The sequence below is a fragment of the Dufourea novaeangliae genome, unplaced genomic scaffold (assembly GCF_001272555.1).
Source record: "Dufourea novaeangliae isolate 0120121106 unplaced genomic scaffold, ASM127255v1 scaffold8, whole genome shotgun sequence".
Classification (NCBI taxonomy): Eukaryota; Metazoa; Arthropoda; class Insecta; order Hymenoptera; family Halictidae; genus Dufourea; species Dufourea novaeangliae.
The window spans coordinates 2,154,559-2,182,548 of NW_015373923.1; the positions used below are offsets into that span (position 1 = coordinate 2,154,559).

At 44.8% G+C, this 27,990-nt stretch overlaps 2 protein-coding genes across 2 annotated transcripts; one reads left to right on the forward strand and one right to left on the reverse strand.

Moving 5' to 3' along the window:
• Positions 1-266: 266 nt before the first annotated feature.
• LOC107194688 (zinc finger protein 2-like) lies at positions 267-3,132 on the reverse strand. Its single transcript, XM_015584348.1, has 3 exons — positions 1,345-3,132; positions 1,098-1,257; positions 267-1,032 (listed from the first exon to the last, which is right to left on the reverse strand). Exons 1-3 carry the CDS (start codon positions 2,721-2,723, stop codon positions 364-366), a joined length of 2,208 nt encoding a protein of 735 aa, XP_015439834.1. The 5' UTR covers positions 2,724-3,132; the 3' UTR covers positions 267-363.
• Positions 3,133-22,375: 19,243 nt separating this feature from the next.
• On the forward strand, positions 22,376-27,945 carry LOC107194548. The gene is made up of 4 exons (XM_015584189.1): positions 22,376-22,593; positions 25,923-26,246; positions 26,980-27,258; positions 27,753-27,945. The coding sequence occupies exons 1-4, from the start codon at positions 22,376-22,378 to the stop codon at positions 27,943-27,945; spliced, it is 1,014 nt and encodes a 337-aa protein (XP_015439675.1).
• The last annotated feature ends 45 nt before the right edge of the window (positions 27,946-27,990 follow it).

The window sequence follows — 27,990 nt, forward strand, 5'->3', positions numbered from 1 at the left end:
AAGATCACCAAACAATAATTAATATATTCAGTAAAATTCTTCATTTTCATTAAGGCAACTAATTTGTTTAGTTTCATTTTACATATCTAGAGTAAATGATATATAAAGTATATGTAAAACACTAATATATGGTTATTTTTATTTTCTTGTTACAAGCCTTACAGATTTAGAATATAATATGTATACTTTGTATATATACTCTTGTAATAAAATTGATTACTTCGTATTCGATTCTAGAGATAATAAATATATCTAATGTGTAATGTTAGTACAAGAGAAGTGCGTGCAGAGGGTGGCAGCAGGGTGCGCATTTGGGAGTGCTATTGTTCCAGGGACCGACCAGTCCCCACTTTCTATATCGTCTCACATAGTGACATTTAACTGTATTGCTTTAGTGTCCACAGAGCACGCTTGTTGTTGCTGTTGTTGTTGTTGTTGCTGCTGCTGCTGTTGTTGTACCTGCTGCTGTACCTGTTGTACCTGTTGCTGAACTTGCTGTTGCACTTGTTGCTGTATTGCCTGCAGTTGTATTGTTTTTGTATCAACTGTACACGTTTGCTGCTGCTGCTGCTGCTGAGGTTGCTGTTGCACTTGTTGTTGCACCTGTTGCTGCTGCACTTGCTGTTGTTGTACTTGTTGTTGCACTTGTTGTTGTTGCACTTGTTGCTGTTGCACCTGTTGCTGCTGCGCTTGCTGCTGTTGTTGTGCCTGTTGAGCAGCAGCTTGTGCAGCTTGCCTCTGTTGTTGGCGGAGTATGCTTGGTGGTGGATCCATGTGCTGACGTTGATGCAGTAACAAATGATTCTTCTGATAGAAGGCTTTACCACATTTATCACACACATGCGATCTTATGTGGCAGCTGCCGTCTGTATGGCGCCGTTGATGTTGAGATAAACCATGTTTCTGTGCGAAGCCCCGGCCGCAATCAGGACAAAGGTGTGGTTTTGGTTTTGGACCTGTTCCCACTGGTGGTGATGTTTGCGTCGCTCCGTGCATATGGCTGACTCCGGGGGTTCCAATGGGTCCATTCATCTGTAAGTCCATAAGTTGTAACACGCCTGTTCTACCATCTATTGTTAGACTGATGTGAGTAATACCTGGTGAGTGCTTGAGGTGTTTGGTGTAAGGAAGTGTCCAGGAGTTTGCTGGAAGGCGGCCGCTAATCCACAAAGATCAGTGACAAGGGTTCGATCACCAGAATGTAACCTTAAGTGCAAAGTAAGGGCTTCTCGATTCGAGAAGTCCAATCCACATTCCCTGAAATAGTAAACACAGCATAAATATATAAACAGGCCATCTGTATATATAGTAAGGTAATGAAGATCTATTATTTTATGGGCTTACCTGCACATAAGTGGTTTCTCATCAGTAGTCGTGTTATTGTTATGAATCTTGGAGTGGGCAACAAGGTCTGATTTCCTGGGGAATGCTTCTCCACAAACGGTACACGCAAACGGGGTTTCTCCCGTATGCAAACGCATATGTGCCAACAGTGTTCTCTTTTGTAGAAATTCTTTGCCACAAACAGTACACGAATGTGGAACTCTACCATGTAGACGACCATGATTCACTAATTCAAACTTTCTCTGGAAGGTTGCTCCGCAATCATGACAAACAAATGGATGTAAACTGCCATGGAAGCGCGAATGCATTGTTAGATGATCTTTTTGCGAAAACGATTCTCCACATTCTTCGCAAACAAATGGTCTCTCTCCTGAATGGAATTTACTATGAGTCACTAGGTGACGTTTTAGAGGAAATGATCTCCCACACTCTTGACAAATGAATGGCCGATCCCTTGTGTGTACTCTTGTGTGCGTTACAAGATGATGCTTTAATGTAAAAGACTTTTTACATTCACGGCATTGGTATGGTCGATCTGCACTGTGAAGGAGTAGGTGAGTATGAAGACAGTGTTTGTGTGCAAAACTTTTGCCACAATGTACACAAACATGAGGTCGTTCTCCAGTGTGTACCCTTGCGTGTGTAGTAAGGTGGTGTTTGAGGAGAAACGACTTCCCACATTCCGAACAAGAGTATGGCCTTTCTTTCGGAACACGGACCTGACTTCCCATATCTTGCTGCGTCTTCACCTTTGTTTCAATTTGTGTGGCATTGACGTGTGTTAAAACGTGTCCAAAATGAGCAGTGCTGTCCGTTTGACTTGTTACCACATTATTTGCATTGGCTTGATTCGAGGCAGCTGCTGCTCTCTTCATTAAAATTTCATTGCACTCTTCTGCTGTAAGTTGTAGTGGTCCAAGGGGTGTCATAAAATGCTTACTCATGGCATGCTTATCAGCTGTGGTAAAAACTAAAGTATTTGAAAACAATGAGGGTGTCGGTGTCGGATGCGCTGCATCACAGTTGCAACCACCCTTGTCACATGTTAATGAAAATACATCATGCTTTTTGATACGGACATGTGTGCCATGGGTTTGATTATGAGCTCCAGTTGTATGACCATGATGCGTCGTAGGGGTCTGTTGACATGTTTCGTTCATGGTGAACATTGGTCTACGATGAGTACTATTGGTAATTTTAGGTGGTTTAATGTCAACCTGTATTTTCTGACTGGAACCTTGATCTTGATTATTATTCACTGCGTAATTAATATTTGTTGTAAGTTCACCCTGTGTATTTTCTCGGGTTTCAGCACCAGGTCCGCCAAAGGACCAGGTATACCCAAATCCTGTCGCCACGTTGCTAGGAGTGGTACACATGTTTGACAGGGGGGTAACAGAGGGGGAGGGATGGTCGGACGCAGTGCTCGTTGGCCCCTCTGTCTCTGTCAATGCATTGTCTGTACCACTTCTTTCTACTACAACAAACTGATCAGTGGGAAATATTTTGAAAGGTTCTAAGTAAACGTACCCGTCACACTCCAGTATCTTGGCCTTGGTTTTCAAGATTGGGAATCATATCTGCCTCGAGCAGCTCTAGCATACAATAATATTTTGGCTGGTGTTACTGTATAACAGGTCTGTATACACCAGTTTGCATGAAATAATGAGCATAAGGTGGTCAACACCCTGTAATGGATATTATCTGTGACATAAGAAAACCGTGTACACGGCGTGTTTCCAAATGTTATTTTGTTAAGCTTAGGAACACACAGTGTTCAGGAGGTAAAGCGAGAGAGTGCTCAAAGAATTGGAGCAGGCGGCAGAGGGGGCCTGTGCGCTGTAAAGCAGGTTCCGTAAATCTACGCTCGTTTTCGTGTTGTTGCCCGCGCCACCGCGCGCCAATGGAATATGTACAGCGGTCGCTTCACTTTTTTATGTATTAAGAGTCCGTGAGTGATTTTTCGTTTCGGTCTCTGGGCCCGCGGCGTCCACGGGTCTTCAACGACAACTTCCACCTTCTTCTCACGGCACTCCCACACGTTCACTTATACTTCACCTTCTTTTCTCGTATTTCGCGGCACCGTACCTATACTTTCACGTATACACACGAACGGCCGATGGTCATTAATTTCACAGAATTGCATATTTTATTGTTCATACAAAATAGCCTCATATATCGGCCATTTTATTTGTAAACTACCAAAAAACAATGCTGCCAATGCACGCGCCGTTTTGGAGGGAGCAAACCTGGCAATATCGTCATCGAGCACTTCCGTACTGGCAACACTGTACCGCCGACGCTATTTCTTCCACCATATTTAAATGAAATGTTCGTAGGTTACGAGTTATTGCTTCTTCTTTCGGAGTAATATTCTTTATTGTTTACCATTCTTTTCAGTATTTCATACGTTTTCATGTATTTAGACCGTATAATGTAATTGATCGCGGTAGATTCAATGTTGTCGAAAAGTGTAGCGATACGTAGGTAAAATTGATGTTCCATTTTAATGTGCGGTAACCTATAATTATAGGTTTCGTAGTAAACAATGATTTCAGGACATAAAGGGTAAATGGACTATCAGGCAAGTGTACAGGGTGTCAACAGAATAAATTACTATATCTACAGTTTCAGCGTATCATCGTATTTTAAATTTTATCATGTGACTTTTTTCCATCGCTTTTTTTTTCAGACATTCATAGTATTATACGTTCATTTCGTATGAAAATATTCATATCCGTAGGAAATCAATACGTCATTAGTTAATCGGATTAAAGGTACTTCTCATGCTAACGTTCACGTGTAGTATAATAAATAATCTACATTTTTTTTTTTTAAATATTTTTTTATCATTCGTTTTCAGGTATGTTATTCTTAATTTTCAATATTTACTGAGTGAATCTGTGTTTAAAAAAGGGAAAGGTTTCTCTTTTTCATGATCGGTTTTTTTCTTGGTCATGTACAAGTGGTTTTGTGTTCAATGGAAGGTCAATATCACGAACATGATACACGTGATACACGTTTCCCGCGGATGCGATCGCTTTCGTCCATTTATAGTCGATATTCGGCGAGTTATGAGACGTGGGGGCATCTAGGTGGCACCGGGACAGAAACACCGCCGTCGCCCGCTCGGTTGGTCATCGTCGGACGCAATAACGCGGACTCAGCAACTGATAAGCAATCCCGCGCGCGTTAATGGCTCGCTCTCACGGCTTGGCAAAAAGCCAATGCGTGCTGCCGGAATGAGAATTCTTACAGTAGGTAGTTACGTCCATTCAGTTTTTGCCATTCCCCGGGCCGACTACGCGTCGGATATCCATGTTGAATTAAAAGGACATATATACAATAATATACATACGTTCAGTGCGCTGAAAAATATCTATCTTCAAAAAAAAATTAATAATAATATCATTTATTATTATTATTCTCTTAAAGAAAATGAACGTTTTACGTAGTCGGAGTGTGTTCTTTGAGATATATTTACGATTTCCCGGTTCCATATACAATTCTCGTATCATCTATCACAACGTGTAAAAAACAATAACGGCAGATTTTGAAAGTACTATCAAGATTTTTTATACCGATGATCCTCACGGATTACACTACCCTGACAAGATGATTAAAAAAGACTTGCGCTTTGGTATAGCGTGACCTCTTTTTGGCACGGTAAAATCCCCGCAGCTTCTTACTCGGCCCTTTCAGAAAAAAACGTTTGCCCACCCCGTGGTTTAAACTGGTAAGCGCCTCGAGCTGTCTGCACGCGCACCTGCCGTGTATATCGCCGAGGCGTTTCTTACCACGCGACGACCGAGGACTTATGCCCTCTTGATAGATAACCCGTCGTTGCGGTGCCAGCGTTCCGTATTATTCTACCGAAATAACATTTCATCGAGATTTATTGTAATTACAGATTGTTTAAAAAGAAAATCCCCATCACTTCCGCATGATTAATAGGCGTTTGGAATAGGAAAATGGTAAAACGGGCGTGTTTTCAATAGCCACATATAACAAGAGACCCCCTTGAAGCACCTCTGTTTCCTGATTAGCATACAGCCGTATTCGTGACTCGGTGTGTATTGGAATACGAAGGACGCGTGACGCGACTGCGATTATGTTCACGGTTCCGATCGCGAGGTGCATTTTTCTTCGAACAAGATGATTCAGGGACTCGTCGGTTAATTTATTCGCACAAGATAAACCTGTCTTTTTCGCATTACATTTACGCATGAAAGGTGTGGACAATTGATTTATTCAGTCGGTAATGTGCTTATCGGCGTCACAGAGGATTATAGCGCCGTAAACCTTTGCCGAAGTTGCGGGTTACAGCCCAACGTATGTGGTCGTAAACGTGAAGATACTCCACGGTTATACGTTCGTCGTGGCTCTCGATATACATACATATACATATATAATTCCCGTAAAGCCTCGCCGATAAATCGTTGCCGATAACCAGAAACATCGATGAACCGTTTCCGTATCAGGAGACACGGATGGGGTGGGGGAATACTCTGAAACCGCGATTTGTAAGACAAATGCGTTGCTCATCTAACCATCTGTTAAGTATGTTTCGCTTGCGCGATACGTTTGAGCTCGACGACGACCGAGGGTTACAGATCGTCAGCGACGCGCGGAGCCTTTAACACGTTGTCTCTCTCTCTCTCCTTTTTATGTGGCGGAGACAGAGCGTAGAAGCAGGGAAGAGAGCCCGAATCCTGAGTCAGTCGACCGTGAATGCGATACCAGGTTTGTCGGTGGTTTCGGTATATGGGGGTGGTGCCCGCGTCAAACAACCGTTCGTCGAACCATCCCTCTATGGTGCGATCCCATCCTCCGTAGATCATTCGTGATTTCGATGAATCAATCGCATCGGTTGCATTCTGTACCACCGGGCTACCTCGGTGGCGGTAAATTTTTAGCCTCTGCCTGGCGACGATGAAAAAGTGTTCGAACACATCTATATTTGGCATGTAAAAATTGACAGGTTTGATTGTCTATTGCTTCTGCACATGTGCAGAATGAGATACTTTTGCATATGCTTTTTGGATACATTTTATATTAACGAAGTTAACAGTCCAGTATATATATAGAAGCCTGTGCAAATAACATTCGGTATGGTAGTTACATTTACAGAATTTATGGCCGACAGTTGTCGCGACGTGGAGCCGCAGGAGGTCGCAATAGTTGTCCGTTACGTAACACAGTACATATGAGACGTAAACATGTCTATATAAACGGGATGCGTAACGGAACCGCCGGCGCTTTGAGAGACCGTAGAGACACGTGTTGTACTATGCATTGTTTAGAAAAAAAAGGTGAGACGCCGGTACCCATCGCTGTTGCTGCTTGTCACAAAAGGAAAGAAGATTACGAGAGGGTTCTTGCTAGGGTCATCGCCTGAAAAATACACCTGACAGAGGATCGGGGTGTAGCTATCCATACACGTACGATTAGGGTGCGTCAAGTTGTATGTCAGTTCCCATTCGAAGACCCACAGAGAGAGAGAGAGAGAGGGAGAAAGAAAGACCTGCCTGTTGAACCGGTATAGTAAGGTAATCACGGTCTCGTGAGTCGCAGAGCAACGGCGGCGCCTTTTTTCCCCTTCTGGGCTTAATTAAAAGATGATTACCTAATGAGGGCCATCGATACTCTACGCCCCGCTAACGAGCTTCCCTGTCGTCAGGAACATCTATATACCGAGCTGTAATTTCGAGATTTCTATCTGACCGTTCCGTATACCCCGTCGCGGCCATTCGGTTCCCTGAAAGAACATATGCGTTTGGTATGCGTGTCCCCCGTGGGTCAGAACCTTCGCAGCAATTAGTTGCCCCGCATTCTCAGCCTGATTCTTCTAATTTTGACAATTACTCAAAGACGAATTCCGATATTATCTATTCGGGTAGTGCCTTCTTTTAATCTATATATATTTTCACGTTGGTATACCGAAAGTTGACGCGAATTGAGGTTAAGAACAATTACGCATTACCAAGAGATACATACGAGTTCTTAGGATGCGGTTGACGAGATGTCGGAAAATCTTACGGTCTGTACAGAATGATATTTTCGAAATCTTTTTTTTTTTGTCTATCGCCCAATCGAATTAAACGAGTGGAAATAAGATTCGAAGTGCAACGTCGACAGTGGTAGGGTGGGTAGGGAGAAAAAAAATGATCCCTGACGAAAGGGCGAAATGTTTTCTCGTCCATATATCGCGGATCGGTTCGTTTCCACGCGATAGATCACGAGTCACGTGCCGCTGCGCGCCGGCTCATCGATCACGATTAGTCCCAGGGACCTGCCAGAAGTTCATCGATTCTCGTGCCACCCTGAAATCCGACTCGTGCAACAATTCATGCGTCCATACGGGGACACACGGTGCATGCAGTGAACGCCAGGGGACGAGGAAAAGTTCAGAAGGAACCTATTACGCAGGTTGTTTCAGATTTTTATTAACACAAGTACAATTGTGCTCGTCTTTAAGCTTCTAACCTTCAAATTTTACGTCACTCCGGTACACTTTTGTCACTATGCAGAAGTCAAGATCGAACAGAGGAACATTCAAAGATGATCGAACGTTACAGGATGACACACACGGTCTTTTGATCTTTAATCCGTGTCTGTTCGATCGTGGATGCATATTTGAACCAGCTGAAAGCCGATGGACCCGCTACCGTTCTCTACACAGTGGCGAACTGTATCCTGAACCACACGGGACTCTTTGTTCCCCCTTCGTATAAAACTCTACCGTGGTCCCCGGGGTACATTGACGATCCTTTCGACGCTCACTTTGGAGGCCGTATACGCCAGGGAATTTTGCGTTATGTTTTCCGCTCCAAGCAGAGCGGAAGCGTCGGGGCCTTTTCTTTGATCTGACGAATGGTTGCTTGCGCTGGCTTTTAAGCTCGTCGAACAGGGGCTGCCAGATGGTTATGATAACAATAATTCGATCTGTACTAGGCGTCCGTGGGCCGTGCAGAGACGCGTGCTCGTACGAGTGCTCCGCACCAATCAGCGAAACAGAAGAATGTCGCTGGAGAAACATTGGTCAATTTTGCCCGATTGGGTGAATTAACCTCTTCGAACCTGACTTTTTTTCTTTTGAGAACATTTCTTTTTTGTGGTATTCTTTTATTGGGACAACAATGAGGCAGGAAAATATTCTATTTTCAACATTAGAGGTTCCTAATTAAAGTGTACATTGTGATGTACAAATTGGCTTGCGCAAACCTTATTATGGTTTTGCCCTCAATTTGACTTAGGTCACGTTGCAAGACTTTCCGCCAATTGCTTTACCATTTTGTCAGCTGGTGTAGCCTGCAAAACCCAAGTCAAATGCAGAAAGAGATTGTTGTGGTTTTTTAATCAACTTTTGTCATTTATTGCTGGCAATTTGCTCGAAACTTGTACACAATTGCTTATCAGGGTTGATACTTTGCGGATTTCTGTACATTTATAGAATGGGACGTAAAAAATTCGTTTTCGGTAAATATCCGCGAATCCAATTGTAAGAAAAGATTCGATCCGTTCGATTTGTCGATTGTTTATTCCGACGATTCTTCAGAGACGGTAAGAGTCGATAACGGAGAACAACAAGTCGCACAGAGCGTTCACGGGTGAAAGGTCTGAGTTCTCAGGGCCAGATGAGGGGACAGCACGAACTGTTCCCTTTCGAATCGATCGAGAATTAATCCGACTGCTATCGCGTCTCGCAAACGTCTCTCTATTGTCTCATTGTTCAACGGAGCGAGAGATAAGCCCGAGGAGCGGGCCGAGAACGACAGACTGACTTTTACGTCGTTCCTATCTTGCCGCCTTTTCGCCGATCGGTCCTCGATCCAATTGGTGGCCAGGGGATTCCCGTTCTTCTATGGGCAAACTAACGCCACCGGGGACGTGGAATCAAGGCTCTGTGACCTCTATCCGGTGGCCTGGTCTCCGATCGCCCCACGACTTTTTTGTTAGTTTTATCGTAGAATTAATTGTTCGAAATTACGAATCACTAACTGAATTCACTCCGTATGAAATCACTCCTGGACTAACTGAAACGTTATTTACATTCCAGGTGTCCCTTGAAGGAAAAACATTGTCACATCGTGATGCAAGACAGTCGTTGCAGGTAATATTACTTCCCCGATCTTCAAGCCTATTAATATTCACCATTTCATTAGAATTGGCTAAGGATTAATATTTCTTTTATTTCAGGAAAACCGAAGGCCAAGTGTATCTCAACTGGCGCTGTTATAAATATTATTCCGAAATACGGATACTATACAGATAAGAAGCTACAATTGGGTATTTATGTAGTATAATTTTTTTGTATAATATGTTAGTGGAATTATTCATACGGGCCGCGGTAGCGCTATGTTGTCGGAAGAACATTGAATAGACAGAGATCAGGCGCAGGCACTAGATCAAATTGGTCCCCGACGATCAGGGTAGGTACATAGGGATTTCTCGGGTGTTATCTGCGTCCCTGAAAAAGGGCGTCATGCATGGCTCGCACCGGGGTGTCATCTGCACCCCCCCCCCAACCCCTGCCATCGCCGCTACACGATCTTCACGGTCAATATAACGGACGTCGTAAAATCAATTAGTGGCGAATTGTGCCGCTGCCCGGATCGTGTGCGCAGCATAATACGCAGCTCGTAAAGTTTCTCTTTTCTCTGTGATCTTCTCTCGTTTGGTGCTCGGCTCCTCGATCGGCCGGTTCCAAGCCGATGATCACCTCCGAGGGTGGCTGCCTCGTCTGCCTCCCCCGCATCATGGAGATCATCGAGGTGTCCCGTTTCAGTGTAATATTCCACGTGTCACCGAGCTGTTGGAAGTATTGCACAATGATACATTAATACATCAGATCGTTGCTCCAAACGTACGGTCACTATCCTCTTGAAGTGTAACAGTTTATAATTGTTCACGGATGAAAGGTATTTATGATTCGATTCAATATACGGACAGATTACTTATCTGTGACTTAAAATACGGCTTAAATAATTTCGTCGGTTCTAATATGAAGTATACGAAATCTACAGGGTGATCACCGTGGATTAGAAACCGAGGAATCTGTGTGTTTGACGATGCTCAACGTAACAGGACATTGTCCCTTTTGTATTCCGGTGTCGGGTGTTCCAGCTACGGAGCCGAAAATTAGTACCGTGATATTGGTTCGCTTTAAATTTCCCCGTAAGTCGCTTTCACGTCCGACAATGGAGCACGGTTAATGGCGTCTTTTGAATGGGGCCGGCTCATCTCCCCGTTTCACCGTGCGGTAAATATTATCGGGCCACGGATGTTTCTCGGTGAATCGATGAGATTGCCAGTTCATTTCTTCGCCTCTCTTTTATTCTTCTTTTTTTCGCCTTTCTTCCCGGAACGCCACTCCCCTCCCGCCCCTGCATCGCGACCAGGCCTCCACGGCCTGACAAATCTTCGGGGACACCGTGACAGATCGAACGAATTCCCCGTGACGACCGAGTCTCTCTCATTTGTCCGTGTTTACAAGCTAAGCGATTTTCGCCGTGGTCGAAAGATCGTGACGAACGCGAGGTGAATCCCCCGAACAACATCGGGAATGACAGTCGGGATCGAGGGAAATTTATACCGGTCGCGAGACAAAAAGCCTGTTTTTATGAAGGGATTCCCCCAAGCCCTTGAATTCCTACGGTTCCCTTATTAAAAAAAAAGTTGTTCTCTGTATTGGTGTTGTATTGGAGGATCGAACGGCACGCGACGGGATCTCGCGGAGAATTTTCATATCGACGATTCTTATCATACGGGTACGACATTTGTTGTTCCATTTATCCGTAGCAACAATTTGTAAATTCTGCAAGTTTTTATCGAGGCAGGGAGAGGGAGGTTCACGTCGTGGACACGGTTGCCGGGAAAAAGAGAGATAGAACCCCGCGTGAAAGTTTAATGCCCTTTGTGCAAGCGTCACCCGTTACAACGCAACGCGCTCCTTTGCCCGGTAAAAGTCGAAATGAAGGAAGTTCTCCTCTGAATTCTATTTCCTTCGTCAAGCGGTTTGCACCTTGCCTATCTCTCTTCCTTTTCTTCGCTCGCTTGCCTGCCCTTACCGCTGCTGCTCCGCCTCCTCACCCCCGTTTGTAAAATACAACCACATTTCAGCGAAGAATTACGCCGCGTTTTCACTCATAATTACCATCCCACTGTAACAACTTCCAGTGGCCGCAATAAGCTTAATTACAACGGCTAGTGAAAACCGCTTTATCAAACAGGGTAATCCGTCAATTCGTCTAGATTTTCAACTTACCTTAGGCTTTGATATAGTTGGAATATACTCTGTACTCGTAATTTATATAAATACTGTTCTCCCCGAAAGTGACCGCAATACTATTACATTATTTACACAATTACTGATTGAACAGAGCAGTATTTTTCAGTACCTACCTCGTTTGTTTCAGCCTCCGGTTCGTGGTCCACGGATGAATTAAGCAAAGGAGCGTACCGTACGGGTAAGGTTGAAAGGGTGGGGGGGGGGGAAGGGGCACGGTAGTAAATCGGCGAGGAAATCCCCGTTTCTCGCCCCCTTTCCTCGAGACACTCAGGCCATTCAGGCCGCCGTCGTTTCCCGCGAGACAATTGTCAGGGGCCCCGCAATGCAATAATTGCATAATTCCCGCCACACTTGCCACTCGTGGTCGCGCGCGATGGTGGTCGGGTCGTCACGAGTGGTTCAGCCGCGAAAGGGTGCCTAGCCCACCGAATTGTAGGTTGGTAAGTTGTGTGTGGCTACAAGAACCGACCACCTTTATTCTCCACCAGTCTGTGCCGCCTCGGATCGAAGGGGAGAACGAAAATTCGCGGGGCTGACGAGACGTGTCTTCGTTCCAGGAGAGGTGGGAGTAAGGTGAACACGATCGCACGTTTCATCCACGTGGTCGTGTTGCATTGGTGGCAGAGTGACATTAGTCCTTCCTTGGTTAGAGATCGAATCGGAGTCCTCTTGATTATTGTCTGGCTTGTTCTACACGATTATTGTCTGGGGATTCAATCTCATAATGATAATAATTGAGTAACAGTGATTTTTTTTTCATATATTCAGTGAGTTATCGCATTTAGTGACGGAACATGGAAGGTAGGGAGGGGGGGGGGAACGAACAGCAAATTCTTAAGAGGAATAGGTTACAATCAGATGAGACTAGAGGGACCTACAAGTTATAATCAATCCGTACATGTTAATGGACATATCAACATTTTAGATTATTTTATAAAACCTGGAATCAAATAAGAAAAGTGTTTATGATTATTCCGAATGAAACAGAAATTTCATTAAACTTCAGTTAGACGAATAGAGCAAGTATACAGTTGGATGTGATGAATGTAATCGCAAGACCTTTTTTTTCCACGACGATTGTTTTTCGAAGATATCCCACGGAGGAAATCTCGGAGGTCCACGGGTGTGTGTCCGCCTTAATCGATCAAATTGATGTATCTATCGCGGCGGATGCCTCGAATTTAGAGGAGATCACCGGGTTATCTCGTCGTGACAGTACCAAAGGCCACAGTCCCTCGTCTGAAATACACTTCGCAGAACGCTGCCTGAAAAAAAAAAAGAAAAGAAAAACTGTTTTCACGTTCTTTTGTTCATCCAGTTGTGTGAGGCGCCGCGACGCTGAAATCCACGTGTCTACGGATAAGAATGAAGTGCGTCCACCTGTGTACCGAATGTCTTTACAAAATATGGTTCACATTTTAAAAGCTCTTGACCCGTGGGCATGCTGTGCTCACTGGAGCTCTGCGGTTTGGCGAGCCGCAACACGGAGTCCAATTTTTAATCCCTGCTGTATAAGAATACCGATAAAACACTGTTTCAGCCTCTCCACCAGTTGACCAGACCGGAACGAAATATCTATTCGAGTATCTACTTCGAATCCAAAGAAACGAACAGAGAGACAAAAAACCAGGGAATCGACCGAACCGCCATCCTCTAATAAAGACATCGGACCTACACTTTCTTACGTATATGTACATGTAGAGACACAGTGAACTGAACGAATGTGTGCGTGAGCAACGCACAAGCGGGTATTTTGACGGCATTGGTATTATAACAGTCACAAATTAAACGCGCTTCGTTCGTGATCATTCAGAGAACCAACGACGTTTCATCGTAGGGGGATGTCTTAGGATTATGGAGAAGACCGAGACTTAATTGCGGGAGTTTCATTTTTTCTGGATGTCAAACACAGACTCACGCGTTTTCTGAACGGTGAAAACGAACGTAAGTCGCTGAAACTGTGGATTTTTTTTCTTCTCGTAATCATTTTTATTTTAACTCGTTCACATTATGATTTTGCAGAAATAATAGCTTGACAACGATTCGAATTGCCAGTGCGTCGACGAAAAGAAGCTGTCGACAGAGCGAAAAAAGAGAGGCTCGCGGTTTATTTTGTCTTCCGCCGAAGTACGCGAATTTTATTCAGAATCGGCGCTCGTGTCGCAGCGTAAATCAACACCTCGAACTAGAGGACTGATCGAGCGGAATAATCGCGATATACAGGGTGTCCCGCACAACTGGGACAAGCCATATATCGTTAAAACGATAGAAGATGGAACAAAAATTTCAAAAGATTTTAAGGCTATCGTTTTAACGCTATGGCTTCCTGTGTATTAACCCATCGCCTGCAATTCGATCCCCCGATTTTTGCTCTTCCCGGATGACAAGAGGATTCGAGGGTAATGTATTCGATTTTCCAGACACTAATTCAGTAATAACGATGCTCCACGATTAGTACACATTTTTCTCACGATCGATCTCTGAATACGGAACCAGAGAAAGAACCTAATCATCATTCAGCCTATGGATCGACCTATAATTCATTGTTCGGGCTGGAACCGTTCCGATTGAAAAGTCTCTGGCCTTCGTAAATTCTACACGGGAGGTCAAGAACTTCTCAACTTCCCGAAAATATAAATCGATCCACCCGAAGTGTATTCACGATCGAGGAGGAATCCCACGAGCTCGATCCTCTTTTTTTAATAACGATAATCTTTCAATCCGGCCGGTACGAGACCGAACACTTTTAAGTAACACACCAGGATCCTATAACCTCTTCGTTAACGAATTCTTTCGTGCCGCAATTATGGGATCGAGAATCACCCGGCGAGTGTAAGACCAGAACGTTCATCAACCACCCGATGGAATCGATGACTAATTATACACATTCGAGCCACAGAGAGCCGTTCTGCATCGCATCGATCATCCAACGTGGGCAGCCGCGACAACAGCTAGATCCTTGGCTCCGTTCTAGGGATCCCAACCTGGTGGGGAAATGGTCCACGATTATTATACACATATGTACCAACGGGTCGAGGATTGGTCCTCACGGTTCGGTGAACGGGGAGGAGTTATACAGACACACCAGCCGGGACCTCACGAGAGCTAATTAATTTTTATAGCCGCGGTTAGGTTTCGAGAGACTTCAGCCGGTCAAGCATTCCTTGTTCGGGATCCTGGTGCACCCGGAGAATATTAATGTGAGGGCCCCGTTTGCCTTTGCTTGTGTGTTTGCAGATTTCTGCTCCCCCCCCAACTCCACTTCATTTGCAGAATCTCGTCCCTCTCTTGTACAGTCTGCCGACCGTCCAGACCTAACCCAGACCATTCTGATCGTCTCACCGTGTCAACCGAGGAGGTCTGGCAGCACCGAAGGAAAACGATTTCATAGAAACGAAGAATAATACGTAATGTCCTACCTGTCGAGGTGAGGTTCCCTCGAATCCGCCTGGCGAGTCTAACATTAGGGAGAATAGGTTGTTATACTTGAACGTTCAATAATTTGTGCGCCATTAATCTTCTGCGTTTGGACATTACAGAAATACGTATCGTCGTTTTAGTTCTTAATTGTTCTATCTCCACTGGTTTCTAAACTGAGAAAACTGACTTTAATGTTTACGAAGATTAATATTATAGACGCAAGATAATAGTGAAATTATCAAACACACTATAATATCATCTATTGAATAGTTATTTGTTACAATATTTAACAACATTTTCTGTTATTATCAGCATAAATTTTTAATTGTTGTTAGTATTTAGAGATACAACCATTAAGGAAAAAATACTTTCCAAGTTTCGGATTAGGAGTTAAAAGAACATTTGTGGTTTTCTAGGTTGAATTTTCTTTATGTCATGGTGAATTTTTTGATTCCGGTAATTCTGTTCAAAATGTTTGGTTTTTCTTTTCTTTTTTTCTCTTTATCATCTCCGTTCGTCTTTAGACCTGCGATGTTTATACATCGAGTAAACAGAGTTTTATCTCAGATTTTTCGGGGAATATTGTACGGGCTATAGGGAACTCAATTATGGCCAGTATCCACAAATTGCCTTCTAGTTAGCAGAGAGTGTCTTGCGGTCGAACTATCGCGGGATAATTACAGTTCAGCCGCTATAATAGCAAGTTAGTTATAGGACCCGGACGATCTCGGGGAGTCGAGAGAACTGCGAGCCGGTTGATCGAGCACATTCACGATGTCGAGGAGGAGGAGGAGGAGAGGCCGTCTAATGTCACCGTTTTCTTCACGAAGGCAAACTTCGGTCGACGAATATTTGAGGAATGCTCAGCCACCGTGTCAATGTACGTTGGTAATGTTATACTCACTCCTTGCTTCTTTGTTTGCCTTTTCAACGGACCAGTGGTTCATCTTTTCGAGAAGTCACGACTTCGTCGGGTCCCGATTCATTCTTGCCTGAGAATTTAGAGATCTTCTGTCCACATACAGGACCCTTAAGAATCAGCTGGTTCCAAATATCTCGATCTTAATTATGGACGTTGCTAGGTTATCAGTCATGGGGAGGGGATGGGCGCAAAATTTATCTTAAGGTAAATTTCATAATATTATTTCTCTCGTCTAGGAAGGAGCAAAATGTAACGTTAAAATTTCAACTGTAACACGATCGTCGGTGTCTTTGCACAGCAGGTAGAACCGTCCAGATGCAGCAAGGGGAAAACGGATCTTTATCCTGAAAATCCGAAGAAGTGCCCGCAAAAATCAACGGAACGAACTTTCCGAACGTCTGCATGTGTCGGATCGTACATGAACGTCCAAGGTCTCTCCGTTTCCCGAACAATGGTACGTATTTCCAAGAGAAACAACTCGAAGAACCGTGGCTCGAGCTCTTTGGAGGATGCTTCAGGTATATAGATTCGCTAAAGAGCCCGAAACACCGTATTCGTTCGAGTTCCTTGGCTTTTTCGTCTTTTTCCCCACTCAAGTAAGCGATTCTCAGTTTCCAGACTTAACGAATTGTCTGTTATTGATCAACCATTTCCAGGCAGAAAGATACAAAAATGGTCCAACCTTAGGAAAACGGATTTCACGACTCAGTCACGGGGATTTGAGGGGTTTCCGTGACTTCAGGTTTTCGGGACTTCTTTACGACACTCCTGGAATCGTGCATAACACAGACGCTGGCACCGAACCCTCGAGCGTTTCGAACAATCGAGTGGGTCGTAGAGAACTACCTAGTCACTTAAATACGGACTCTCTCACCTCCTTGGCTAGCCCTCATCCTGTCCTACGCCCAGGCCCGAGTCATAACCACACGGGAGTACAATGGGCGGAAACCACCGGCTTTTCACCGCCACTTCTTCGTTCCTGCCAATTAATTTCCCGTGGCGGTGATCCCGTTCCTCGAGGAGGCCACTCAAGACCTGCCGATGGACGAGCATAAATCTCTGGAATCCCCCCTTGACGACGCTGGTAGCCTCCCCCTTCCCCAACGCCTTCGTTTTTCTCCCTTTGCATGGTATTAATGCGTTTCGCTTGTGTGCCCCACCGCAGCCAAGGTGTCCACTTTAAGGTGTTGTGTATTTACGGCGGGACAGTCTTCTCTGTTTATCGCTGGTTCTTTTAACCCTGCGCCAATAGGGCTAATTGTTACCCGCGCTTTATGGCCACGGTGTGCAAGCCGTAACGCAGTCTTTCGTTTAAAGATTGACTGCGAGGATCATAAAATAAACTTATTAAGGGTATTAAAGGGTCTTGGAAAAATCATATTTTTTTTTCTCATGGGTATATACTTTAGTGTCCTAGGGATAGATCACTGGCGCCATTTGAGACGCAGGTGACCCTCGTATAACCCGGGGTTTATGAAGAACTATCCATATGTAGAGGTTATATCAAGGTGACATATGTTTTTTTTAATAGAATTATATAGCTTCAAATATAGAAATCTCCGTCTAGGTTGTCCCTACAACAAATTAGACAGTCACAATAAATCCTCGATCAGCGTTCGAAGGCTTCAAAAGAACGTATGTCATGTTTCTACGGTGTCTATAATTTTTCCTTCGCCTTAAATCTCTCTAAGACACTCTGTACGCTATATAAACTGATCGACGCTCTCTCAGGCCACCGAGGAATATATTTCACGCGATGATCATGCGCCGGAAGTAAGAAATCGACCACGGGAAATCCATTCCGGAGTACGTCGGTGGATTTTCTATGGAATCCAACCGCCGGAAAAATTGAAGAGCCGAGCCACCGTCGCTAATTCGCGCGACAATGCTTCCACCGTTGCACACGCCGTCGGCCGAGAACGGGCGGTGGGGTAGAGGGGGGAAGGAACGAAAGTTTATCGCGGGGCCTCGCGAAAAACGACCTTTGGCTGGCCGCCAATCGCGGCACGAATCCGCCGAGGGGCTCACGGGCCAATGACGAGGACCGTTCGAGTCGCACGGGCTTGCATAATTTATCATCCGAGCTACGGTTCCTTCCCGCCGTACAGCACCGACACGTCGAACTCGGGAAAATTCTGAGGCGCTGACGGCGAACGCTGACCTTGCCGATCATCCTCATTCGATTCTTGCTGTGGGTCATCGAACGGTGTCCAGACGAAATAATCCACACGTGTGTGCATTTTTTACCCTCCTTTCTTTCCCCTTTACGCAGAAACCGCGCGAACTAGTCTGAAATTTGTTGGTAGGCCGCAGAAGCCATTGCATTGGACCCTTTAACGCCCAGACCCTTAATCGTTGTTTCACAATTGTCAGATTGATATATATATGTTATATTTTGTTATGTTAATAGTCGGTAATATCAATATTACATTGATTCCTTCTTTCGTTTTTAGTTATTTTTGGGGGGGAATACTTGAATTTCCTAACTGAAAACGCTGAGATCTATTTTAGTATTATAGAGCGTTGCACCGGTTCACCATATATGTCGACAATTCGATCGAAGAGACCTGTAGGTATACAGACCACGATTCCTTTTTCACTCCATCGATCCTGGATCGTCAGCCTAGTCGACCTGTCATCGATTTCGCCGTACCGTGTCCCTTGCCCCCTCACCCTCCTTGTTCCAACGGACCTCCTCCCCCTCCCACGCGCGATCCACCACGTCGTGGAACGATTCCTGGGCCACCACGGGTGACGGTCGGTGATGGATGCCACGGCATTTACCAAAGTCTGTTCGCGGGAGTGAGTCGCCTAGACGATAGAAGGATCAGGGGTACAAAAAAGCAGTGACTGCCGAGCAAGGACAAAGGAACGAACGAACGAACGACGACGAGAAAAGGGTGTATGTGGGAGTTAGGGAAAAGAGGGGGAGCGCTGGATAGACACGCGAGATCCAAAGACGACGCGGGCGGTTGGAGAAAGAGAAATGGGCGGAGGGGGTCGGTGCGGAAAAAGGAAGAGAAAGAGGCGCGCGGAATTCAGAAGCGGAAAAGAGGGATGCAGAAAAAAACGAAGGGAGAAAGGAGTGAGATACCGAGGTGGGAGAAGGAAGAGGACCAAGAACACGAAAGGGGGAAGAAACTGCAACAGAGCGATTCTGTTACTGGCGTAGGAAAAGAGGGGGGGGTGGGGGAGGGCGAAAAGAAAGAGTGAGAGAGTGCGGGGATTAGATCTCAGGGTGAGTGGGTAGGATTGGATTTGGCAGAGGCGGCTCGTTGGTGGGTGAGTAGGTGTGCCGTAGAAGCATGGTAAGGGGGAGTGCAGTGAGAGAGAGAGAGAGAGAGAGAGAGAGAGGGGGAGAGAGAGAGAGTTGGAGACTTTGGTTGGTGTCCGAGTGGTGGTGGGGTTGCGGATGGGAAACGACCAGGGCTACGAGGGAAGAGCGCGGCAGAAAAGCGAGTGTATAGGGTATATACCCGTAAGTGACAGAATAGACGGGCCCCTTGGTGTGTATAGGTGAAACTGGACAACCACCGGAGAGAACACACACTCTATATCTCTCTCAGTGTATGTGTGTATGTATGTGTGTGGTGGCAGTATTTAAGGGAGAGTCGCGAGCGTAGCGCGCCAGTTACTACGGCCGATTGCCTCCACGAGGTGTTCGCCAACGGAGACGTGTACCTTCCGGGGACGTCTCTCACGGTTTCACCGCGGGCGCACGAGCAAGGAAAAAAGGCGCGAGAATTATATACGTACGCGCGGGTCCACCACGTGGACACTCGTACGCACGATTTTATTTTTCATCGAAACTGCTTCCATTGGTCCCGAAAAATAAAAACAATTGTTCATCGTGTTCTATGATCGGTGTATGCGTACAGTGAAAAGTTTCGTTCGTTAGGCACGGGAAATTGGAATTGTCGGGAATATTGTAAAAACATAGTAGGTTCGAGATTTTTAAGGAAAGATTTTGATTTCTTTTTTGTTGTTGTACGTCTTGTATATCGGTCAAGCTCCGGTGATGCACAAGTGGGGGTGGAGGGGGACAGTTTCCGCGGTGGTCCAGTCGAATACGAACGAATGTCCCGTTCCCTGAACGGGTTCGACGACGGCGGTTCACGGAGGAAGTGGTTGCACGAGATTTATGGAAGATCTTGAACGCCCGCGCCGGGGACTGGTTCGTTGTTTCGCACGCGGATGAGATGCAGACGACGACGGCTGTGTTACAGAGGTAAACCGTTCACGCGTTTCTGCATGTTCGATTCGCTGTAATTTACACGTACATCGTGTATAGAATCTTGATGGAAATCTTATAACTATACTTTTTCTTTTACAACTTATTACGATATGAAAGTGAAAAAATCGATTAATTTATAAATTTTCGAAAGTTTGTTAGGTTTATCGACCGATCGATGTACAGAATGAATCACTTAGGTAACTGTACCACCTAAATTTACCGATAAACAACTTGTATGAAAAAATGTTTCAAACTAAAGTTGTTTGACATCGAGCGTTATTTACGATTCGATCGACCGATGGAAATGTTAATTGATCAATGTTACGTTTGTTATACGCGAAAAAAATACGATTGTCACGGATCCGGCTTGAAAAACGATATCGATACGCGCGACGCTCGTTATCTCCGTCTTTCTGTTGAGTTACGCGTGAGCCCCGGCGCACGAGGTGACTTCGATACGATAACGTTTTTCGCAAAGAAACTGCATGAAATTTACGACGCCCCGATTATAGTTCGCACGGGAAAGATTAATCGGATACCTTTTTTTTTCTCTTCACTGTACGTTTCACGTGTAATCGTTCTAAGAACAGATTTCCAAGTTAACGTCACCAGTAATTCGAATTGATTAGACAAAATTGTTCTGGCAATTTTATTTTTATACATTGAATGCCTACATTTTTAGTACTATTGTACTACCTATAGTCACTCACGAAAGCCTTCGTACACCCATAATTCGTTATCCTTTCATATTTGTTAAAATATTTTTATATACTATATTTTGTTACAAAATAGTTAATATTGCCTGCTGGGTATTATCTCATAGATTAACCACTTAACGACCGTGCCCGTGACGTATACGGGTATTCCGAAACGGGGTTCAATTTGGTCGAACTGGAATATAAATTTCTGTCCAAAAAGATTCGTGCATTTTTCGACAGAAAATGGGATAAAACATTTGATCGTTAAGGGGTTAATAAAATCAATACGATATTATACGAAATTACTGCTTATATTAATCAACTTTTTTATGGAATGCACGAAGACTTTCGTGAATGACTATATGTCTCTAGAATCATAGACCACTGCCTAGATGAGATTAAATATAAGGATATTGACAAAATTAATCGTATTCTGTTCATGTAAAAGCTACGGCTGTACCATTTCTGTGGAACTGTGCCAGAATTGAAAAGAAACTCGAGAAACGCGTCAGTTCATATCTATATACTAATAATCTAGTAAAATCAGTAGTGTAAAATTTGTTTAGAAACCTATACGAAAAAGTTGCGATAGAGAAGATAGTGTACGATAATTATATCGTACCAGACACGGATAAATTCATTATCCAGATAAAGAGTTTCGAATAACGAATAAAAGATAAAGAAAAACCAAAGTAATTCGTCATTTTTAATCGATTAAACGTGGAAATTCTGATTGTTTTAATACAATAATATTTCTTCTCGGAGGAGTCGATAACTTGGTAAACAATTATTTAATCTCATTAATCGTTTAAAGGTCAAAACGTCGATCTTAGATACTGCTGCTTCTCGCTATGAATCTTTCGAATAAATATTCTGCCCAACTCTGTTCTAGTGGGTTCCATTCGATTCCAATTTCGTTCCTTTCGGTCTCGACGTAACAAAGCGCACAATTCTGGAACATACCGGGTCTGCGAACGATGATACGTGCTAATTACGTAAGGAGCCGTGGATACGTAGAAGGCGCGGCTTTCTTTTTATCTGCGCCGATGAAAAGGCGATGATTTAAGCCGGCCGATGGCGAGCTGCCAGAACAGTCCACCGTGAAACGGACGGCAAGAAAACGACGGGACTCGCCACCGTCGGTTATCAGCGGCACGCTGGAGAACCCTTGTCGAATCCACGTCCCTTTAATTTTATAAAATCGCCAGAAAAATCCAGAGATCCGGTACCCACCGTGTCACCGCCGATCCGTTTCACGATAAACCAGGGACAACCCTGGGTCACCGTATCGATGTCAAAATTAATACGGTAAATTCTTGATTAACGCTCGAAACTCTGATAATTTCACTCAGTATACATAGATCGCGGATAAGTGTCCGATGGCTCTGAGTGTTCAGACGTCATCTCCACCAATACAAAAAACAAAATTATTCTTGTCCAGGAACGGAAGGCGAATCACACGGCCGATGCTGCTCGTTCTGGGGCTGGTGCTGTTCCTCTTGGACGCTGAAGCGCTACGCTTAGAGCTGTCGAACGTCCCACGGTACGGGAATTCCTCACTGGAGACGAGCAAAACCGAGCCGAGTCACGGTATCACGGTCACCCGGATCCTCCGAGATGGCGAACACGAGCGTGTGACCCGATGGCGCGGAATCTGCGCCAAGGAGACCGTCGTCAATTGGGGGTAAACAGAATTTTCCTCGTCCCGTCCACGAAAGCACGCCAATTCTTGTACGAACCATTTTTTTTCCAGAGTTTTCAAGGTCACCTTCAGTATCATTTATAGACAAACCTATAATGATTTCTTTGCGCCCATCTTTTAGCATGCACTGAGAGGAATTCTACAAGCATCATAAAAAATATTTTTTCCCCGTGATACATCGAACGGGTGTTGAAGCTGAAGGACACCATTTTGACAATCGTTTTAATTAAGATAAATGATATTTTATTAAATTATTTGTTATGGTGCTTGTCGAATTGATAGACCGTAGTAGGTTATAAACTGAAAGACCATAGTCCAGGTATCAAAAGGAATTGCCTCAATTTTTAAAACGATCGTTCCCATATAGTACTATAGATAACCATATCATGTTCCCAGTAATGATCAATTAACAATAACTGCAAGTCAATGGCGTTCTTTGTCATCCGAAAGACCATCCCCCCTCTAACGTTCACCGTATCCGACGTTATAACAAGATGTAGGCTCTCCTCGCCTCATGGAATTTCTCGACGTCCGGTGTTTTTTCGGGAGTAGTACACCAACATGGCCCCTCCCTATCCTCTTTGCTGGAATAACATTTTTTCACGGGGCAGAAGCAAATCTCGAGGAGTACATTGTACTTTGCTCCGTCAACGAAGCGCAGGAAAACAATGTCGGCTTTCATCGTCGCCAATGCGACGAAGGGTGGGGGGTGGTGGGGGAAGGGTGTATTTAGCATTGGTTTACTTCTTTCAAACGCCATCGTTCAGAACCAATACGCGGCGCTGATACCAGCGCTAGCTCGTGTCACACGGCACGTCCTTGTCAGCCGGCCGGAAAGCTCATTGTAGAATTACACCTTGTTCCTTTTGGAGAAAAGATCGAAACGAAGGAAAGAGAAAATAATAGAGTCGTGGAGAAAGAAAGGAAGAGGATCGAGGCGCCCGTTGCGCCGGTTTCCACGACGTTTTTCTGGTTCGTGATTCCTAATGGAAATGGGTGGGCACTTTGCTAGAGCGGTTTTTCGGTTCGCCATTTTGCGGTCCCTGAATGAATCGAGACCACCGACGTGGTCCTGGAATATAGATGCAGAAACGAGATTGATGTCCCCCCGATTTAACCCTTCAACCCTTGTGTAGTAAAATATCTTGCATCGGCGTAAATTCGAAAAAAGGTAAAAGTTATTTACGATTCAGCCTAATGTATGTACATACCGGTTTTGTAATGAAATAACGATTTAAGGATTTCGCGTTAAGTAGCCGAGTTCTCGAGCATTTCATTTGTACGACACTTTTTCGGTGGTTTCGTTTCGTGGGTTCTTGATTTTCGTCGGTTCCAATCGGGCGGGTTGTTTTTCATCGAGTGCCACCGTCGAAGGGGTTGGTCGCGTCGCGGAGAATTCTCCGGATCCGAAAAACAATTTGTCGACGCGCGACGATGGACAGCGGCCGCCTAAGCCAACCGAGGGCCTTAAGCTGAAAAGCGGCGAGTTAAGTAAGCAAGGATTAGGTCGAGCCAGGAGCTTGTTCCTGAAGGACAGTGCGGCGCAGTTGTAACTCATCTGCCGATGCTCTCACGAGGATACCAGGGAATTCGACGACCGCGAAACGTCAACCGGCACTTTAAATCTACGGGTGGAAGCCCGTTCTCCTGTAAAGCACGGAGCTGCTGCCTGTTTTCTCATGATTCGGGGGACGATCAATTTTTCTGTTCGGCAATAGGATAGGACAACCCTAAAAACCTTTCGATTGACGACGTTTTATATTACTCGAGCATTCTTCTGTTGCACATCTTCGACTTTAAAGGAAGAGTTAAAATTGGAGATAAACTGCAAGGTAATAAGAATCGTTCAGATTCGAATACCCTTTGAGCCAGTCTCCATGTGTACCTACATTTTCTGTAAAACCCACGAGGATTTCCATTTCCGGAAATTGAGGAACAGATACAGGATCTTTTGTAAAATAAATACCTGTTTAATTTTGGGAAGGACATAAAGATCGGGGGATTCGATCGTGAACCCCAACGAAGAGCTGGCAGAATCATCCAGCACAAATGAAACATTATTATTGACAGCAACAGTGGACGTAGCCAGGGGAACTGAGGGGACACTTGACCCTCCTAGAGAGAAAAAACTTGCCTTTCCCCTAGAGGGGAAAGAATTGGATTCCACCCCCTCTCCATCCTCCAAAGAAGGAAAATTATATGAAATTTACTTTAAGATCAATTTTGCCTCCCCTCCACTGATAACCTAGCTACGCCAATGGTAGCAATCGAACATGAGCCAGAACAAATTCAATGACGCCCAGGATATAATGCTTATCGACGCGTCGCAAAATAAGGCGGTGGGAACATCAATCATAGGTGCACGTTAATCACGGATCAGATCCAGTTACGCGCGTGCACACCCAATCTAGCGTGAATTTCGGCTTGCATTAATCGCGCGTCACGCTCCACGATTTTTTGGACCCGAACCCCAGGCGCCCGTTTCGAGTCACGCGTCTCAATCGAGTACACCGGATCACACCCCCTTTTCACGGTAGCTTTTATACGAGGCCTGATAAAAAAAAAAAAAAAGAAAAAAAAAACTTTTCGTCCGCGCGATGCGAAACGAACGTTTACGGAAGTTTTATGTAAACCCTTCACGGTCGGAGCTACAGGTATGCTGCTTTAAGTACAGCAACCGGTAGAGATACCGCGAAAAACTCGTGAAAGCAGTCTAGGTGTGAGAGATGTCTGTATAATATGTACCCTAACCTCTAGGAGACTGAGTGTTCGATGGAAAAAAAAGTATTCGTATTAATTTGTCCCTCGGTGACAAACTGACACTCCTCGCCACTAACAAGGGGAGATCACAGTGATAGAGCTTGGAATTCTGAAGACCTTGTTCCAACAAGTTTATGAAATCTTTAATATTCAGTTCGGAGGAGCCTTCGAGCACTTATCGAAGATTTATTGTACGTACATTACACAATGCCGACCCATTTCTTGCCGTTAGTGGTGTGGATATCACTTCCGGTCCGACCGTGACGGGCCAATCAGAAATACAGTAATTTCTCTATCAGCGCGACATAATCGAGTCCGCTTCGGCGCATTCGTGGCAAGCCGGATATGTTTTCAGCCCCTCATAAATTTGTTTTTTGCCCGAAGCCGAGCCTCTGCTTCGCTTCTGTTTACTCAGATTTGATTGGTTTCACAGGGGGAATTCCCCCAGTGGTTGGAATAACGCCGTTGCTCGTGTCGCATTCATCGAGGAATCACTGTATTGCAGCTTAGAACTCTGTTCTCACGACATATGCCCCCTCCCCTTGTGGTAGAGATACGGACGTAGCACTGAGGCAAGTCTGGCTGCAGGAGACCGGCAGAAAGTTGCAACTGATATACGAGGGCGGCACGCTGACCGACTGCGTCGACGAGAAGCTCCCCGTTTGGGACGAGGGCTGCTGCCCGTCGAGTGCGCACTCCGCCGATTACGATTACCAGACGTCCTCGATCGTGGTGTTCGACGTGGACGGCCACGAGGACGCGTCGAGGATACCGCAGGACCTCTCCTGGCTCTCGTCCACGTCCGAGTTACGGCATCGTTGCGATCGCTTCAGGACCAGGGCGAGAAACCAACTCGTCGCCCAGCATCATCGTAGGTACGATCTTAACTCTTTGAAGCACAGGATTTTACAATAAAAGAAATACCTAGTTGGACATACATATTTTTGTATGAAATGTGTCGGAAATATTATTCTACTTGAATTATGTTTTATTTTGAGTAATTCCACGATTTAAAGGTGGTATGAATAACGTCCCACTGTGCGATTTGGGTTTTAAATAAAGGTGGGACATTTTTTATACCACCGTGACTCAAAGAGAACGACACGTGGTACCCTTGCGTGCAAACTCTGTTTCTACTAAGGGAAAAGTGGCGTGAGGGAAGGGCCTCCTACCACTTGGGAGTCACTGAAATTTATGCGAAATTAACATTCGGTTTAACATTTATTTCAGTAGTTGAAATAAATTTATTATGTGGCAGGAAACTTTTCTTCTACGCCACTTTTTCCCCTTGAGGAAGCAGAGTTTGCTTGTACGGGTGCAAGATATCCCAGATATCATTGCGGGCGTATAATCCCAGATAACTCCTTGAAGACGTGTATTTAATGGCTATGTTAGGTCTAAGGCGCCTTTATGTCATTTTAGTCATGTACTATCTGGATTTTGACAATTTTAAGTGAATCTATGTCGAGTCGTATCAATTATTGGGAAGTGAGGGAAGAACGACTGTTTCGGTGACTTGGAATAATTGATTCTAGAAGTTGTTACTACATATGTTTCGTAGGTTCTATTCTTTCTATCTGTCTTAAATAGGAAATGCTTTTGATACAGGAAATACGCGAAACTGTTGAACACGACAAACATCGGCCGCAAACAGAGAAGAGGAAAGAGTCGTTCTAGAAGGGACTTGTTGATGATCCCGGGGACACAATGGTGCGGACGCGGTCATCGTGCCACGAAATACACGAATCTCGGCGGTTTCGGCAGCGCAGACGCTTGTTGCCGTAGACACGACACCGCCTGTCCTTTCTTCATACCGGCTTTCGAGACGCGTTACGGCCTCTTCAATTGGGGCATCTCGAGCATGATGCATTGCGCCTGCGACGAACGGTAGACTGTCCTGCTACCCTTCCCGATACGTAAAGTCAATGGGCACGATATTTTGTCCTTAAAAAATTGAGCGTTTATTAGGGTCGCCTATTCATGTAACCACAACCAAGGGCTGTGTCGACGTATATAAGGGGCCTCGTAGCAAAAATAGCAAACGTCATTTGTAAATTGATATTTAAAACTTCTGCTTAAAATATTTCATTAAAAATATACGCTATTTAGCTTCTGCCGCCTCCTACTCAATAGTAATTACGATATTGGTAAAAATTAAACTGTAGATTACCCATTCCGAATTAACATTATACGGTCCTGAAGAGGCTTAGGCGTCTCAAATTACAGTTTCAGCTACCGAAACAGGTGGCACTTTTGCAATTTAATTGTTTTACGAGGACACAATATCGTGCCCATCGACTTTACATTCTGGTGAAACTTTGTGTTTCGAGTCGATTTCGTTGAAGGTCTCGACAGACATCGTGTTCTGTTCTCGGTTTCAGTTTCCGTACGTGTTTGAAAATGTCCGGGACTGCGTCCGCGAACTTCATCGGGAGAATCTTCTTCGACGTGCTTCGCACCAAGTGCTTCGTCCTGAAGCCGCAGAAGGTGTGTACGAAATGGTCTTGGATGGGCAAGTGCCAACGGCACGAGTACAAGAAGAAGGCCCACGTTCGCGACAATGTTTCTTATTAATCCGAACGCACAGAGATTCGGGGCGAGACAGATGGGAAACAGAGA

Coding starts and splice junctions, on each gene's coding strand:
- LOC107194548 (XM_015584189.1), top strand. CDS start 22,376: ATGCTGCTCGTTCTGGGGCTGGTGCTGTTCCTCTTGGACGCTGAAGCG. Junction 22,594..25,922: donor GAGACCGTCGTCAATTGGGG/GTAAACAGAATT, acceptor CCCTTGTGGTAG/AGATACGGACGTAGCACTGA. Junction 26,247..26,979: donor GTCGCCCAGCATCATCGTAG/GTACGATCTTAA, acceptor CTTTTGATACAG/GAAATACGCGAAACTGTTGA.
- LOC107194688 (XM_015584348.1), bottom strand. CDS start 2,723: ATGTGTACCACTCCTAGCAACGTGGCGACAGGATTTGGGTATACCTGG. Junction 1,258..1,344: donor GAGAAACCACTTATGTGCAG/GTAAGCCCATAA, acceptor TTACTATTTCAG/GGAATGTGGATTGGACTTCT. Junction 1,033..1,097: donor ACACCTCAAGCACTCACCAG/GTATTACTCACA, acceptor ATGGACTTACAG/ATGAATGGACCCATTGGAAC.